This window comes from Onychomys torridus, chromosome 15 (genome assembly GCF_903995425.1).
Source record: "Onychomys torridus chromosome 15, mOncTor1.1, whole genome shotgun sequence".
NCBI lineage: Eukaryota > Metazoa > Chordata > Mammalia > Rodentia > Cricetidae > Onychomys > Onychomys torridus.
The window spans coordinates 72,093,028-72,109,268 of NC_050457.1; the positions used below are offsets into that span (position 1 = coordinate 72,093,028).

A 16,241-nucleotide genomic window follows, 5' to 3' on the forward strand; every position below is an offset into this window, starting at 1 on the left:
CCGCGCGTGCGCTGGGACGTCCTCCAGGTAAGGGACGCTATTCAGTGTGCGGACGTTCGCCGGGCTCGGAAGCTCCGCGTCTGTCTCGGCGCGGCTCGGATCCGCTCGGTAAGTTCCGTGGGGCGAGGTCCCCCGGCTCTCCGGTCCCGGTCGCCGCCAGCAGTACCCCCCATACTCGTGCTCCGTGGGCTCCGGTCTGGCCGCGCGGTTCCTGCCTCTGCCGTTGCCTCTGCTCCGTTTGCTTTTCGGGGGTTGTTTGAACTGTGCGGAGCCGCAGCCCCAGCCGCCTCCTCCCTCCCTGGCTTCTCAGCGCCTATTACCACCATGCTTTGCCCGGCTGGTGCTCCGAGTTTGAATTTTGCCGCCGGCTTCTCCACTCTCTTAAAATATATATAGATGGACTTTTCCTTCCGCCAACACGCGAGCCTCGAGATGGAGAGGTAGAATTTGAATTCCTCCCCTTTCTTTGGCTCGCAGCATAACTGGGCACGGCAGAGTCCCTGTGTTGCAGTTTCATAGCTGGGGAAGCGTCGCTCAAACGAACTGAATTACTGTAAGCGAATCCATGGATAGGACTTAAAGCAGGGCCTGGCCAGCGACCGTGGTTCTGATTAGAATAGTGAGGCCACAGGAAGTCAGCCCTAGGATGCTACAGTACACCTGACGATCCCCGAGAGCTCCAGAGGGGCTCCATTAAAATGTTCACGGGCCACAGAAAAGAATTTCGTGATGAGCCAGAATGAAGCAAAGTCAGTGAGTTCATTGATGAAACAGAAAGACAGGATCTCTTGAAGACTGTTTGGAGACAGTTGGGCCTGAGAGCCCCAACAAGGAAGGATGTATGTGATTGTAGGGGTTTTGGAACTATTTAATCAGCAACCACAACTTTACATATTAAGGGAGGCGTGTGTTGGTATTCTCCCTTTTATCCATAGAACTTGGTCCTTGAAGAGGAAACCTTGTGTAGGTACGTTGTGTGGCCCGGAGAGGGGCATGCTACAAGATGTAAAATACTAATCAGAGAGATCCTTAGTACACACATGGCATAAGCAGTTTAGATTTAAGGCATAGTTCATTTTTTAAAAAATAAATCTTTGTGACACTGCCAGAAAGGGGTATACAGGTCTTCTGCAGGAAGCCTGGCTAGTTATGGAGAAATTGTTGTTGTCAGCCAATTAGATATGGAGGTCAGGACCAGGAGAAGGGGCAGGGGCTTCCCAGGCCGTCTCTATTTCCTGGCTTTGTAGAAACTTTGCTTTTCTGTTTTTAAATATATATTTTTAGTTTTTGTGTTTTAGCGTTGTCATGGGATACTCATTCCTAGTTTTGTAAATGTTGATGTTAAATCATCATCTTTCTCAATATATAATTGACCTTTTTTAAAAAATATTTTGTTTTTAATGCTAAGTCAAGAGCTGTGAATCTGATGGCATGGCGTTGATCACCCTGCGGAGAAACTTTTGTCATATGTCTGACTTTTGGATACCTGGAGCTGTGGCTGCTTTGAAAATTCACCCTGCCAATCACGTCCAAAAAGTAGTCAAAGATCGTCTCCGTGTTTGGTTCTGTTCCCTACAACCTGAACTGTTGAGGGTCAGATTCCATCATTCCTACTGTAAAAACTTCCACTCAGAAAACGGAAATGACCTTCATCCAGCTGCTGAGCCGTGGTTCTCTCAAGTACAGGAATGGAACCAGCTGGAACAAGGTCTTAAAAATGAGGATGAAGAGACGCTTTACAGGAGGAGACTAAACAGCTTCCTCTCCCCGGAAGAAGTTCTGAGTTTCCTAAGTACACTGGACACTGTGCCTATCTCTTTGGCGTCAGCAGCCTTACATAGGATTTGTGAGGTGGGGAAAAGAGATGGTGAGCAAAGGCTGCCGCAAGGAATACTAGAAAACAGCATCTTCCAAGCTTTATGCCTTCAGTGTGAGCGGGATCCCTCACATCTGACCAATGCTGGTTTGGTGATGGCTTTGCAGTCTCTGGTTATGGTGCCTGTGGAAAGTAGCCTGATGCTGAGCCTCATGGCAGAATGCCAGAGTCGTCTCCGGAGAGGCAGCCTGGAAGCCCACCATCTTTGTCTTCTTGGGGAAACTCTGGTTAGATTTCAAGGTTCAGGCTCTGAGACACTGGAACTGGTTATCTGTCAACTGCAAAGTGAAAATTTGGAAACATTTGCCCCAGAGGATATTGTGGCCATTTATAGAATCCTGCAGGCATGTCCTGAAAAAGTGGACCAGCACCAGACATTTTTAAACTCAGTAAACAGCTTTTCCCTCTCAATAGTTTCCTACCTGAGTCCTAAATCCATCAGCCATGTGCTCGCTGCCTTGGTGGCCCTTGACCAGACGCATGCACTGCCACTGGTTATAAAACTGGGCAAGTACGCCGTGAGGTGCATTCCTCGTTTTACTAATGAGGAGCTCAGGAAGGTCTTGGAAGCATTCGTGTATTTCGGACACAGCGACAGGTTTTTCACGGAGGCGTTAGAGCAGCACGTAGCTGCCCTGTGCCTCTCCTTGGACCCTGAGGTCACCAGCACCGTGATGGAGTACTGCAGTAGAAAGCGGATTCTTTCCAAGCCCATCCTCGACGCAGTTGCAGAGACTTTTGTCTTCCAGTCAGAAAAATTTTCACCTAGTCAGATTTCTGAATTAATCGAACCGTTTGGGAAACTAAATTATTTGCCACCGAATGCCCCTGCTTTATTTAGGAAGCTAGAAAGTGTGCTGTTTGCTCATTTCCACCATTTTCCACCAAAAATGCTGTTGAGGCTTCTTCACTCATGTTCGCTGATTGAATGCCATCCAGTCAATTTTATGTCAAAAATATTCAGCCCCTTTTTCCTTCAACGGCTGCAAGGTGAGGTGGTTAAAAAATTAACCATTGTAACTTGGGATGTACATGGGTACTGTGTACATTGACTCATAATTCTAGTGTCATTTAAAAGTGCGTTCCTTCGGAGCGAATGAATTGTTTTATGATCATAAGCCCTCATTTTGCATGCCAGAATTCAAGTTCAGTTTATTTTTTCAGGTAAAGAGTCATATTTGGACAGAGTGAGCCTGGCTCAGCTGACCCAGCTTTTCATGACCTCTGTCCTAGAGTGTGCATTCTATAAGGTGAGCATACAGACACGGGTGGTGTGGCTCTATGTCCCCCAGGGATGCTTCTCGTTTATTCTCTCTGAATCTTTAATTTCCTTTGATTTTGGTCTCAAACAGAACTTTGACTTGAGCTGGAATGGTCCCGTGTATGGCCTTGTCTTTGGAAAATGCCCCCTTTCCATATTCTTGTCTCAGCCAATGGGTTTCCTGCCACGTAGTTCCATAGATCTCATCAAAGATGAGAGGTTCACTACTCCATACCCACACAGTACTGTCCTCATAACAAACACACCATGTGTAGAACCAGAAATGGCGTCCCCAGGCCTGGCTGTCACATCTGCTCCTCTACACTCCGCACAGCTAAGAGCGACTGATTCGAAGAATGACATTTATGACTAGAAATCATGACTCTCGTCTTTGAAGTTGCTTGGGTTGCTCTAATGTCTGTGGGGATGGAAGTTGTCTCCACCCCTCCTGCCCTTGAAAGAGTAGCGTGAGCTGCAGGTTCTCTGCCCAGATTTAGGTAAACAAGTGTGTGTGCCCCGTCTGCTTGTTTTCCATTTGAAGCGATGGGGCGGACGAAAGGAAGCACAGTTTGTTTTTCTGTTCAGCATCTTGCAGCCATTCCCAAGTCCTGGATACAGAGCTTAAGCCATGCTTTTGATTTTTGTGGCATTTGCCATCCACTTTCAAAGTAGCCCAGTTTTCCTGGTGTGTGTCTGTCAACAACGCTATAATAAACCTTCTCGAAAGGCTTATCATCCTAGATACTTTTAAAAAAAACCACTGAACTCAAAAGCAGGGTTCCTGAATGAGATTTGGATGAAGGCCGACATTTCCCCTTAGCAGGGATAGATGTCCTCTTTATCCGACAGTAAATGAAGGTGACAGCCACGACCGTAACGAGGTCTCGGCAGCAGTGCTGTTGGTCCTTCGAGTCCTTCTCATTTCTCCTGAGAAGGGCTGCCATGTGTCCTGTTTACATTTTGTTCTAAAGAGCAGTGATGGTGTTGAGTATGTTTTCAGATGTTTATTGTTCATTTGGATTCTCTACAAGTTGTCTTTCAGTGTGAGACAAGTTAACAGTTATGAATATCATGTGTTTTCTTTTTGTCTTTAATTTTTATTATTTTTTAAGACAATATTGATGATTTTGCTATGCAGAAATTTTTGGAGTTTTTGTAGACATATTTCTTTGTGACTTTTGAGTTTCCCATCTCTCTTAAGAATACCTCATTTCTGTTCTGCCACACAGTTGACTGACTTCTAAAATGACATTTCCTATCCTAACATACTTACAATTTAGGTATTCGTGTGTGTACTGTAATTTTAAAAATTAAGTTGTTTGTGTTGGAATCTGTACATACTTGGCCATCCACGGTATGTACCAACAATCTCCTGTGTGCACATATGTGTGCGGTGAGCACATTGAACAGGGTGAACAGGATGCATGTGTCCATTGTGGTCATCTTTACCACTCTGACTTGTATTCTGCCATGGATGATAAGAGGCTAACTTTCTTTCCAGATGAATGGTCAGTTTGTTGGCGCCGTTGGTTTTATCACGTTCCCTTTCCTTTAGAAATTGAAATGTCGCTTTTACCGCATTTCGTATTCACCATGGGTAGTGCTTATCAGTTTGACACAGCCTGGAGTCACCTGGGAAGAGGCAGCCTCAGTTGAAGAATTGCCTCAATATGACTTGCCATACCAGTGGGGATTCTCTTGATGATTGATGGGGGAAGGGCTGGTCCACTCTGGGTAGCGCCATCCCTAGGCAGGTACTCCTGGGCTGTATAATAAAACTGGCTGAGCATGAGCCACTGAGTGAGCTGGTAAGCAGAATGCTTTCTAATTCAGTTCCTGGTTGACTTCACTCAGTAATGTCCTGGGGACAGGAAGTATAAGATGAACTGTTTCTTCCCCAAAGCTGCTTTGGTTGTGGTGTTTATCACAGCAAAAGAGGAGTACCGTGGAACACCACTGATGAAGACTTTAGTCGAGAGCCAAGTGGTGGTAGCACACATCTTATCCCAGCTCTCAGGAGGCAGAGGCAGAGGCAGGTGGATCCCTTGAGTTTGAGACCAGGATAGCCCGAGGTACACAGAGAAACCGTGTCTTGAAAAACACGCAAACAGATGCCCTAGTAGAGAATGATTATGACCTTGAAGCAGCTCTAAGCATTCCAAAGAAGCTTTTAAACTGAGCATTCTTCTGTGCTTTATTTAAAGTTGTGAGCTGTAGCAGCCTTCTCGTGTACTGTCAATTTTAGAAAAAGGTGTGCCCGTGTCCTAGAAACACCGTGTATGTAAAGTAATTTGTGCCAGTCTCTTACCTGAGTAGCCCTCAACTCACTCTCTGCTCTTACATTTGGTTTTTCTCTCTTGTGTTTGCATGTATGAATTTAGGGCCCCAAACTCCTTCCTCAGTGTCATGTGACGTCGTTCCTTACTCCATGCTGCTCCCTGGAGACCCCTGTGGATCTCCATCTTTACAAGTCTGTGGTGATTGGACTGATTGATCTTTTAGGATCAAGATTGTATTTTGCGTCGAAAGTGTTGACCCCCTATTGTTACACCATTGGTAAGTGACTCAGGGGTCTCGTCTAGGTCAGAGCATCAGCATCCTGTCCTTGTTGAGCTGTAGGCGGGACTTAGTAGCCAGAGGTGTGAGATGCAGGAGGGAACCTTCCCTCACCTGAAGGTGAGGAGAAGCAGGGTTAGCAGAGTTGTGTAGAGGCAAGACTGAGTTCCCGTTTCACACATTAGCCACACAGTAGCAGAATGCCCTAGGCAGAGGGTCTTAACCTTTTTCCGCTTGCTCCCTCACCTGCAAAATGAGAGAAGGAACAGTGTCCTCTGAGACTGACGGACGAAGTAAGATAGTAAGTGCTCAGTGATGGCCGGAGCGGCCCTTGTCATGTAGGCCTGTGCTGTCTGCAGTACCTGTCCTGTACGAAGCCGTTTAAATACAAGTTCCTCAGCACACAGTCACTCTAGCCTCATTTCAGGTGTCCGTAGACACACATGGCTTCTTAGATGACGACATAGATGGCATTGGTGTAGATCCTCGTCTGCTGCAGTCCTGGCGGACAGTGCTATGGAGGAGTCCTTGGCCCTCTGCCCTAACTGTCCTTTCAGGTTGTTGAGAAAAAGAAAATAATCACACAAAAGACAGTAGTTCCTGGACACATCTCGTGTCTTCCTTTTACTGGGCTCTTTTTGCAGAATGGATGGTAGTGTCTGAGAGGGAAGGAAGGGGGTGTGCACATGCGTGTGAGCCACATGTCACGGGGTGGGATGCTTTGTGTGCACAGGAAGAGAGCAGACCTGTAAGTGGAGGTGAGGGCTGCAGCTGCCTGGTGTTAGCTTAACTTAGAGGGTTTTCTTCACTCGGGATTGAAAGGTTCAGGCCTTCGTTACACGAGGAAAAAGAAAATGTACGTGGTTCTTGGCATGCTGTAGAGCTCTTGAAACGCCACTGTGTTTCAGATTAATTGAGACTTCTTAGTTCACAGCTGGCTTGCGTAGTCTGTAGGGCCAATGAAATTCCTGTTCTCACCATTGGCCATTACTTTGCAGCCTCGGCCCTCTGCTAAAGGCAATATGGAAGAGATGAAACCAGCACCAGGAACGCAGGAAGATAATGTTGTTGAGGGTATCACACGAGGAATTTTTCCTTTCTTCTTTTGCCAGATGTTGAAATTAAATTAGATGAAGATGGATTTGTATTGCCATTTACAGTGGATGAGGATGTCCATAAAAGGTAAAGAAAGCTGTGGGTTTAAAGTCGAAGAGTTAAGTTAGCAAAAGGATGCTTTTCTTAGGGTAGAGAAGGAGGACGGTTCTGGAAATGAAAACACTGACTTCACAAGACCCAAGCAGCAGGCATGGCCTGCGTGGGTCTGCACCGGCTCCGCTGGGTAGAGGATAGCTCTGCACTCAGTTCAGGATTCTTACGAGACTCCCAGCTGTGAGAACAAGTGGGTCTCCGACTCTTTTGCCTGCTCTTGGGACTCTCTTCCTTCTGTTGGGTTGCCGTGCCCAGCTTTGATATGATATTTTGCTCCATCTTATATTTTATTTTGTTACTCTTGGTTGTTATCTCTTAGAAGCCTGTTCTTTTCTAATGAGAGACAGAAAGGGGCTGGACTGGAGGGGAGACAGAGGAGGTTGTGGGGAACTGAGAGGAGTGGAGGGAGGGGAAACTAATCAGGATGTGTTGTGAGATTATTTTCAATAAAAGGAAAAAAACTGAGCTTATGTTTGGGAAACCCCTTTCATTTGGTAAACAGTAATAGTATGAAGTGTTTTACCAACAGACTAAAGGACAGTCTATTCATGATTCATTAGAAAATAATACTGACACAGAGGAACAGACAAAATCAAATGACCCCTGACAACTAAAGACAGCTACTTGACGTGACTCGTGAGTTACAGTTGCTTTTGCTCTCTCAGGGTGGCGCTGTGCATTGACGGGCCACAGCGGTTCTGCTCCACCAGCAAGCACCTGCTGGGGAGAGAGGCCACTAAGCAAAGGCACCTGCGCTTGCTCGGCTACCAGGTGGTTCAGGTATGGCACCGCCTTCTGGTTTTTCCCTTCCTTCAAAAAGCAGTCTCCCTGACAAATTGGCGTTTTAGGTTCTGTACACTGACACACGGCACCACTCTGGAGGGAATGGCAACCCAGAGAAGATGGGGAGCCCCCAGATGAGCATGGGCAGGGGTGTGAGCAGCATGGCCCACTCAGGACGGCTGCCCTGTTGTCTGGTCACAGTCTTGTCGGGACGCCCCAGTTACGGTCGTGCACTGCCAGCCTACGGGCTCTTTTGTCTGTTCCACGGGCAGGCAAAAGCCTGAGTTGGGTATGGATCGCACTGCGGTCTAAGCAAGGATAGATCAGTGTCTGCTCGTGGGTGTCACAGGCCCAGCCTCTGCTTTAACTTGTTCTAACAGTAAGTGGGCTGACACTGCAGCAGACCACCGTGATCTGTCTGGTTTCTGTCTTAGGCTTAAATTACTTGACTTGCATTTTGGTTTTTTAAGAGACAGGGTTTCTCTGTGTAGTTTTGATGCCTGTCCTGGATCTCGCTCTGTAGGCCAGGCTGGCCCTGAACTCACAGAGATCCGCCTGCCTCTGCCTCCCGAGTGCTGGGATTAAAGGTGTGTGCCCCCACCGCCCGGCCTTGACTCACATTTTGTAGTTAGAATTTTCAAAGCTTGGTGTTTTCCCAAGTGGTACACACCTGTTTCCGCATCACTGTGTAGCTCTGCCTGGAATCGCTAAGTTCCTGGGATAGCTTCTGCTTCCACTTCTGTCTGATTTAGTGGGTAAGTCAAGGGAGGTGGTTCATCTACTCTTAGTGTTGGCAACATTGTATTTTCAGGGACCTGGTAAGTCTGCTGGGGATCGGTGCGTCCCCGGTGCAGTAAACGCGGACAAGCATGTCCCTGCTGTCTTAGTTCTTATTACCTCCTCTCTAGCTTGCTTTCTGGTGCTTTTCCGTGGTATCATGCTCATTCTCAAATTCTGAAAGTTGCCATGCAGTGTGTGTTCAGAAACCAGTGTCTCTTTATTGCTTTTACCTAAACTAGAGACTTCTGTCTTAGTATTTGGGACCATTCACTATCCAGTCTGCACATAGGCGAACCCTTCACACACCTGGCCTGCTCTCTAGCTCATGCTCCAAAGTCTGGTGCTTTCCCACATTCCTCTTTTTTCCCTCTTTCCATCCTCTCTCTTCTCTTCCCCTGCCCCTTCCCTTCCACTTGCCCCATCTCAAGTCCTCCATTTTTCTCTGCTGTCTCCCCTGCCCTTGCTGTTTCCCTAGCCAGGCCTGTCTCTGGCTTTTTGTACTCTAGTGCTTCATTGGCCCTCAGCTCAGGTTTACGTCTTGTCTCTCTCAAGTGAGCACAGACTTCCCCTCAGTACTGTTGATGAGTTCCCTGGCCCTCTCCTCCTGACCTCTCAGTACTGTTGATGAGTTCCCTGGCCCTCTCCTCCTGACCTCTCAGTACTGTTGATGAGTTCCCTGGCCCTCTCCTCCTGACCTCTCAGTACTGTTGATGAGTTCCCTGGCCCTCTCCTCCTGTCCCCTCAGCTGCCCTCTGCCAGCATTGCTCTAGGTGCTGGGAGCTCCAGGTGCAGGAGTCAGGTGTGACTGTGCCCCCTCTGCTGGAGGATGCCTAAGACACAAGGTAGAGGAACAGTTGGAGCTGCCTGGGATGGTGACAAGTTTTAATGGTTGCTTTCCCCCAACAGGTTCCCTATCATGAACTGGAGCTGCTTACATCAAGATTTGAATTGGTGGAATATTTACAAAGAAAACTATTTTCTCAAAACTCTCCTGTCCATTGGTAACAAAGGAAACCGATGTCAGGATGCAGAGTGAGAAACTCACATTTGGAAGAGACAGATCAATCTGTGAATTAGCTGCTGTATGGAAATGTGTTTACAGATTTGGGATCTGAAAAGGGTCTGTGGCTGTTCTATACCATGTATACGTGTGTTGGTGGTAAATTACCATGTATATGTGCATTAGTGATAAAGTTAAAATCAACTCAATACTGATGTCATAGATGCCTTGGCTGCATCGAGCAGGATCATTCAAATACAATAAAGCAGTGTAATGAGTAAATGTTAATTGTATGTCTTGTTATTAACAGCTGTCTGCTAATAAAGACATGCTCTTTAGAGGTGTTGCTTTCTAATAAGGGTCAGGAAGACGTTTTATCTTTTTCTTCCTGTATTGGTGGGAGTGATACTCGGTAAGAAGGATGGAAGTGAAAAAGCAGAGCTGTTTAGGTTGGCTTTGGGGGGTTCCTGGAGGGAGTGAGGAATGAGCTGCTACATTCCGTGCATCGGTGGCCCCGCTTTGTCTGGGTGCAGGTTCAGGGAACATGTGTGAAAACTAGAAAGCTGGCTTCTACCACAGCCGGTCTGTGGCCTCGCAGAGGGCAGGGCAGTTGACCAGTCAGCGCTCTGCCAAGCACTTTGACACCACACTCCTGTGTCTCTGGTGCCTTCCAGTTTAGGTAGTTTTCCATCTCACCGTGTAGTGGGCTGCCTCAGAGAGGATGCATGTACTAGTGATGGGTAGGTACCCTGTCATGTGGTCTTGAGAAGCAGCAGCACAGGAAGAACTGTGGTTCAGGACTCCTGAAGTCTGGGTTCATTTTGGCTTCCTCACTTGCTCATTTTGGCCTTGGGCTTCCATGCCCGAGAAAGAGTCCTGTGATTGTGGGACATCCCTCTGGTCTGCCGGACCGGAGCCGTGTGGAGCACCGACGGAGAAGTAGCCTCAGTTGACAAACCTTCTTAGTTATTAGTTGATGCAGAAAGACCCAGCCCACTGTGGGTGTTGTCATCCCCATACCATAGAAAAAGGCTGGCTGAGCAGACAACCAGGGAGCAAGCCAGTGAGCATCCTTGTCCACGGTCTCTGCTTCTGCTCTGGCCTCTAGGTTCCTGTTTGAGCTCCTGCCCTGGCTTTGCTATGCATTGCTTTGGGTCTTGGGTTTATTACTGCAATAGAAAGCAAATTTGGACAGTTTTGTTTTACACTCTGAGGGATACTGTAACGGTTGTATGGGTCCTAGCAGCCCTCACAGTTTGGAGGCTAGAAGTCCAGACTCATGGTGTCAGCAAGATAGACACCTTTGAAGATTTTTCAGTCTTTAGTTTGTACTGGCATCGACACACGACCTACTTCCCATTGGTTGTGTATGTGTTGTTGCCTTTCCAAATGGCTGTCTTCCCACTGGGGTGTGTCTGGGTCCTTGCCTCTTCACATGAACATCTTCTCATAGAGGTCTGCGTTTCTGCTTCCATGCATGAGCCTACATCCTAGTCTTCACTTGGCATTCTTCTTGTACGGCGCTATCTACCAGCCTTACAAGGACCCCAGCCATGTTAAGGCTTACCCCAAGGAAGTTACATCTGCAAAGACTACACTAGTGAAATAATGTTCACACAGAGCAGGAGTGAGCGGTGACTCCCTGAAGCACACGTAGAACCTGTCTGCAAAGGTCTCAGTAACTGGTCGGCTGCTTTAGGTCAATGTGGGGATCGGGGCACAGGGACCCTGGCTGCTGTGCTTGGGACAAAGCAAAGGGAATAGTCACAGGAACAGAGGCTACAATGAACCCTGGATCTGTTTAAAAAAAAATTAATCCTGAAAGTGTTTGTGTATGTTATAAAAATAGACTGGTTAGTACAGTTTTAGTTTCACCAAGCAGCATAAATTGGGCAAACTGTTGTAGCTAGGTTTCTATAAATTGAATCTCGGTGCCTCTGATCTTTGTGTCTGTTTTCTGTGGCCGCAAACATACCCAGGTGTTGGCTCTAAGCACCACGTGTTTCACAGTTTTAAATAGGGTCTATCTAATCTTGCTATATTTACAAAGTACAGTGGAAAAGGAAGAGAGCGGTCGGTCAGGCAAGTGGACTCAGAAGCTGCAGTGGTATTCTCTCGGTTTGCCACTAGGGGCCAGCAAAGTTTATGGCATTGATTGAACTACAGAGGAAACGCCGATGAAAGCAGATTGTGTGTGTGTGTGTGTGTGTGTGTGTGTGTGTGTGTGTGTGTGTGTGTGTGTGTGTGTGTGTCACACTGAGGGAGGTTAGAAGTGGAAAGGCAATGTCAACTAAAGACACTTTTCCTTAGTCTGCTGCCTTCTTTTTGCCTGAACCATGCCCAGATAGGCGGGAAGAGGATCCACACTGGGAAGAAGCCGTGTCTGATGGATGGGGATCTTTGAATACAGGAATCCTTCCTTCCAAACTTTGCTGGTTGATCATTTGTGGGCACGTGTTTTTCAGAAGGGAGAAAAAAATAGGAAGGAAAAAAAAATTCAGATTTGAGTGAATTTTAGGGAAACAAAGAAGCAGTCAGGTTCCTATGTAAAAAAAAAAAAAAAAAAAATCCTGCAGCTCACTTGCTGGAGGATTGCAAATGGAGGGGAAGAGCTTGGCTTCGTGGGAGTGAAGTAGGAACATTGGCTCACTTAGTGAACAAAGGCTGAGATTTTCCCAAACTGGAATTCATCAGAGGCATGTGGGGTCAGCAGGTGGTGGTGAGATGAGGCATGCACATGTGTTATACTCCAGTGCCTAGAAAGTAGCAGGTACCCAGTGGACATTGGGTGCTATTGCTGTTGATGGTATACATGGCATCTTCCTCAGGGTAAGCTGTACCATACAGCTAATAGTGAGGGTTCATGAAGGAATGCACTTGAATGGTGAACACAACTCCTTGCAGCTTATGATATGCAGGGGTACCACTCTAAACCTCTGATAATTGCCTTTGTGATTAGCACTGAGGACATGCTCTCAAAACGCCTGTGCTGTTTGAAACCAAATGGATGAAGTGGGACATTCTTCAATGACCTGCAGGATCTGAGCCATGTGGGACATCCCTCTGTGGCCTGCAAGATCTGAGCCATGTGGGACATCCCTCTGTGGCCTGCAGGATCTGAGCCATGTGGGACATCCCTCTGTGGCCTGCGGAATCTGAGTTACATGGGTCACTCTGACACAGACGTGGCCTCAATTTTCTGACACACTGAACCAGGAAGATTAGGGTAGAACCCTTCATAGCTGTAGCACCATCTCAGGAGGCTAAGTATCCACTCACACATGTTGTTCTGCTTCTGTCTATACAGCCTAGCCTCCATCTATGCAGCCCAGCCTCTGTACATCCCAGCCTCCGTCTGTACATCCCAGCCTCCGTCTGTACATCCCAGCCTCCGTCTATGCAGCCCAGCCTCTGTCTGTACAGCCCAGCCTCATGGGGTTGTATGACTTGCTGCCATCTCCCAGATCCCACAAGAACTCTGTTTCTTACTTGGCAAATGACTCTGCTTCCTCCGGTGTGCAGCTCCTTTGCTCCCCCAGTCAGAAAAATCTAACTTTATACTAATCTCCTTGGCTGTTGGGCTCTATCAAAAGAAACTTTGCCTCTGTGCACTTGGAATCTCATCTCTCAGAAAGACAGACACCTCTTCCCAATGGCTCCCACAGGAACTGGCACCTGACAAACACTGTCTGTGGGCTGAACTGACATTTTGGGCTCTGCGTTTGCAAGGAACAATATCTCTTGGTAACACCACTGTGGTTATGGAAAGTTTCGAGTGTCTGTAAGAGCTGAAACAACCGTATAGTGCATCCTGAGTCCCTTTACTCTGCATGAGAAATCACCGCAATTTTCTAGTCATGTTCATCTATTTTCTTTTTTTACTGGAGTGCTTCTAGAAAAACCAAGCTATTAAATCATTTTGTCCTAAATATTTCAGTGCACATTTATGACCATTTTTCTAACCATTCAGCCACTATTTCAACTAACAAATGACTAATTACTCTCTACAGTTGCACACCGGACACTGCCATAGTTCTTGTGCTTTCTTGAGCTTGGATCGGGATGCAAAGTCCTCAGATTATTTGTAGCTATGAAGCACTTAAGTCTTTGGTAATTACAACTACCCTTCCTCCACTTAGCTTCCAGAACATTAATTTATTGGAGAAATTAATCAGTTACCCTATAGAATGGCCAATATTGTTGATTTCTTATCATCTGGCTTGTCCCTATGTCTGCTGTAATTCCCATTGAGCTGAAAGTGACACCCAGAGTTTAGTTCAAGGCCAGTTTCAGTCAGTTCTCACCTCTCTCCCTCCCGCTCCCTCCCTCCCTCCCTCCCTACTCCCTCCCTAATGGTTTTAGCCTATGTTGATTGTGGCTTAGACCCATTACTTGACTAGCTGTTGCTAAGAAATATTTTTTAGAAGTTTCCTAATTCCATCGTTCCTCTTGATTACCTTATATTTGTCTATAAAGCAAAAAGACATTTGATGCTTAAGGTTACCATAGGGACTCTAAAACCCAGCGACACTTATGCTTTCTACATCACTGACAATAATAAGCCAAGGACAAGAAATCTAGTGAGGCAGAAGCTTGTTCATCCTCACCGTGGACCCTGGCCCATGTTCTGATTTAGCTAAGATGGTTTTGGTGGACAATGCCCTTCTTCTCACTCATTAGTCCTCATTTTTCCACGGCCTTGGCACAGATTTAGACACCAGTGTGGACATGTTATTGTGCCTGGATACTTGACTTCACGATGCTCTTTAAATTTACAGGGAAACACAGCTGGGCAGCCCCCATCCCTGCCCAGCCACAAGCCTGAGTGCATATCGGTCCATCCCTTAAGACCGCCAGGAAACAGACCAAATGCGGAGGCATGCTTATGCCAATTAACTTTAAGATATGTTAGATGCTGTGAACTAGAGTCCAGTTACGTTGGGCCACTTAAATGAGTTTATATTGCTATTTTAAAACAATAATTATCTGTGCCCAGTTATGTAGCTTTCCCCACCTCTCGGTTTTGTCATCAATCTAATGAGCTAGATGGGTTTTCCTAGCCTTAGTGAGGGCGTATGAGAATTCAGTACAAATATAGAATGCATGCCACTCAAGATGTGCTGAAGGTGCAGCTAATGGGACCAGACAGCAGTCTCCTCTCATTTCTCCTTCCCTGCCTTGGGTTAGCAGAAAGGCTTCCAACCAAGTCTCTCAAGAGAAACAGCGCAGGCTTTCCACTGCCGTGTGGGCCCCATCCCCTGACTTCCCTTGACCTGCCTGCTTCCCTGAATTCATGGAGCCTCTGAAACACTGGCTCACACCTTCTCTTTGGAGACATGCAGCCAGTAGGATCCTGTGCAGAGCACTTCAGGGCGGGGGGCACAGCCATTCCTCTGCAGTTTTCGTGTAGGTCGGAGCAGTGTGGAGGGACACACAGGACAACTGCCCCAGCACGACAGGAAAGTGAAACAAGTTGGGACTCTGAGAGGGACGTCTGTGGTGTTGGATCCCATGACACTGAGATTGGCATTTGACGTGCACGCTGATCGGATCCCTGTGTATTCACAAATACCCACTTTGTCTCTGTTCTAGTAACTTTCCTTTAGAGGAGGGTTTTCATGCCCCACCTCACCCCGCTTCCTGGCATGGGGCTTTGCAAGTTAAGATGGGAGGGACCTAAACACATAGACACATGGAACTTGTTTGCATTCCCTTGAATGCCATTGAGGTACCTGGAATACACAATGGGGTCACACATACATTATTATTATTTTTTTTTTAAGGAATTAAAACTTCAGGAGTTGACAGTTCTGTTTGTCTCGCTGCTGTTCTGTCCACCTCTCACAGCCTCCCTTGCATCCTCAGCCTCACACTGGATTCAAGGGCTGGTTTGTTCCATGGAAAGATGGGAGCAGGTTCAACAAATATCTATGCTGACCACAATCTACCTCTGAGGCACTCTCTGGGCATGACCAGGCTTCACATGCTTGTAGTGGTGATGTGGGTCTGATTGGCCTGCATTTCAAATGCCAATCTCAGTGTGATGGGATGTGCAATTTCCAGGTCCCAGACCAACATCTGGGTTTGATATGGTCTCTCCCACTTCTCAGTCCTCCTGACCACACACTCTTGCTCCCGGGAATTACCTCCCAAATAACTCCTGAGCATATGATCTCGGGTTAGATTCCTTTTAGAGGAAACTCAAGCTAAATCAACAATTTTGTCTGTCATCAAATACTTGCTGAGTATCTACTGAACCATCCAAGATTTAAAAAAAAAGATGTGAGTAGCCTTGCTCCGATGAGCTTTCAGTCTAGTAAAAATTACAAAATAGTTGCTTGGTCAACTTTGGCCAGTGTTCTGAATCTTCTCCCATTGCTTAGCAGTTTCCTGTGGGTTCAAACATTCCATTCTGGAGAGGTCTCTTTAAGACATGGAAGTTCTAAGTTAAACTCTTCCCACCAGGAAAGTAGGGAAAATGCTCACGAGCTCAGGGAGTAAACAACTCACAAGTCTCACAATGTTCCTGAAACTAACAAGATATACAGGGCATCTCCCCCAAGGTTATGGGAGCAGTGGAAAGAGGGAAGAAAAGAGTAAGCGAAGCTGCCTGGAGAAGGCTAACCTGTGGAGATGTCTAAACCATATGGAGATCTCCAGAGTTTGAGCTTTTGTGAGCTGTCAGATGTGTTGGGGTGGACTTTTTTGGTGATGTCTTCAGTTGTGTCTGCTTCTGTAGGTAACCCATTCGTGTATACTCCTATAAGTAACCTCAA

General features: G+C 46.8%; 1 protein-coding gene across 2 annotated transcripts; it reads left to right on the plus strand.

Moving 5' to 3' along the window:
- Positions 1-7: 7 nt before the first annotated feature.
- Positions 8-9,737, plus strand: Fastkd3 (FAST kinase domains 3). 2 transcript variants are annotated; one of them, XM_036207456.1, is made up of 7 exons: positions 8-108; positions 1,409-2,866; positions 3,041-3,126; positions 5,519-5,693; positions 6,806-6,875; positions 7,568-7,682; positions 9,372-9,737. In XM_036207456.1, exons 2-7 carry the CDS (start codon positions 1,432-1,434, stop codon positions 9,468-9,470), a joined length of 1,980 nt encoding a protein of 659 aa, XP_036063349.1. In that variant the 5' UTR covers positions 8-108; positions 1,409-1,431; the 3' UTR covers positions 9,471-9,737. The 2 variants fall into 2 exon arrangements, with proteins under 2 accessions (XP_036063349.1, XP_036063350.1); XM_036207457.1 differs by lacking the exons at positions 7,568-7,682; positions 9,372-9,737 and having other exon boundaries at positions 6,692-6,857.
- The last annotated feature ends 6,504 nt before the right edge of the window (positions 9,738-16,241 follow it).

Bases quoted from the DNA above. Each gene is read 5' to 3' on its own strand.
- Fastkd3 (XM_036207456.1), top strand. From the start codon at position 1,432: ATGGCGTTGATCACCCTGCGGAGAAACTTTTGTCATATGTCTGACTTT. The intron at 3,127-5,518 runs GTGAGCATACAG...GTATGAATTTAG, and splicing joins TAGAGTGTGCATTCTATAAG to GGCCCCAAACTCCTTCCTCA. The intron at 6,876-7,567 runs GTAAAGAAAGCT...TTGCTCTCTCAG, and splicing joins GATGAGGATGTCCATAAAAG to GGTGGCGCTGTGCATTGACG.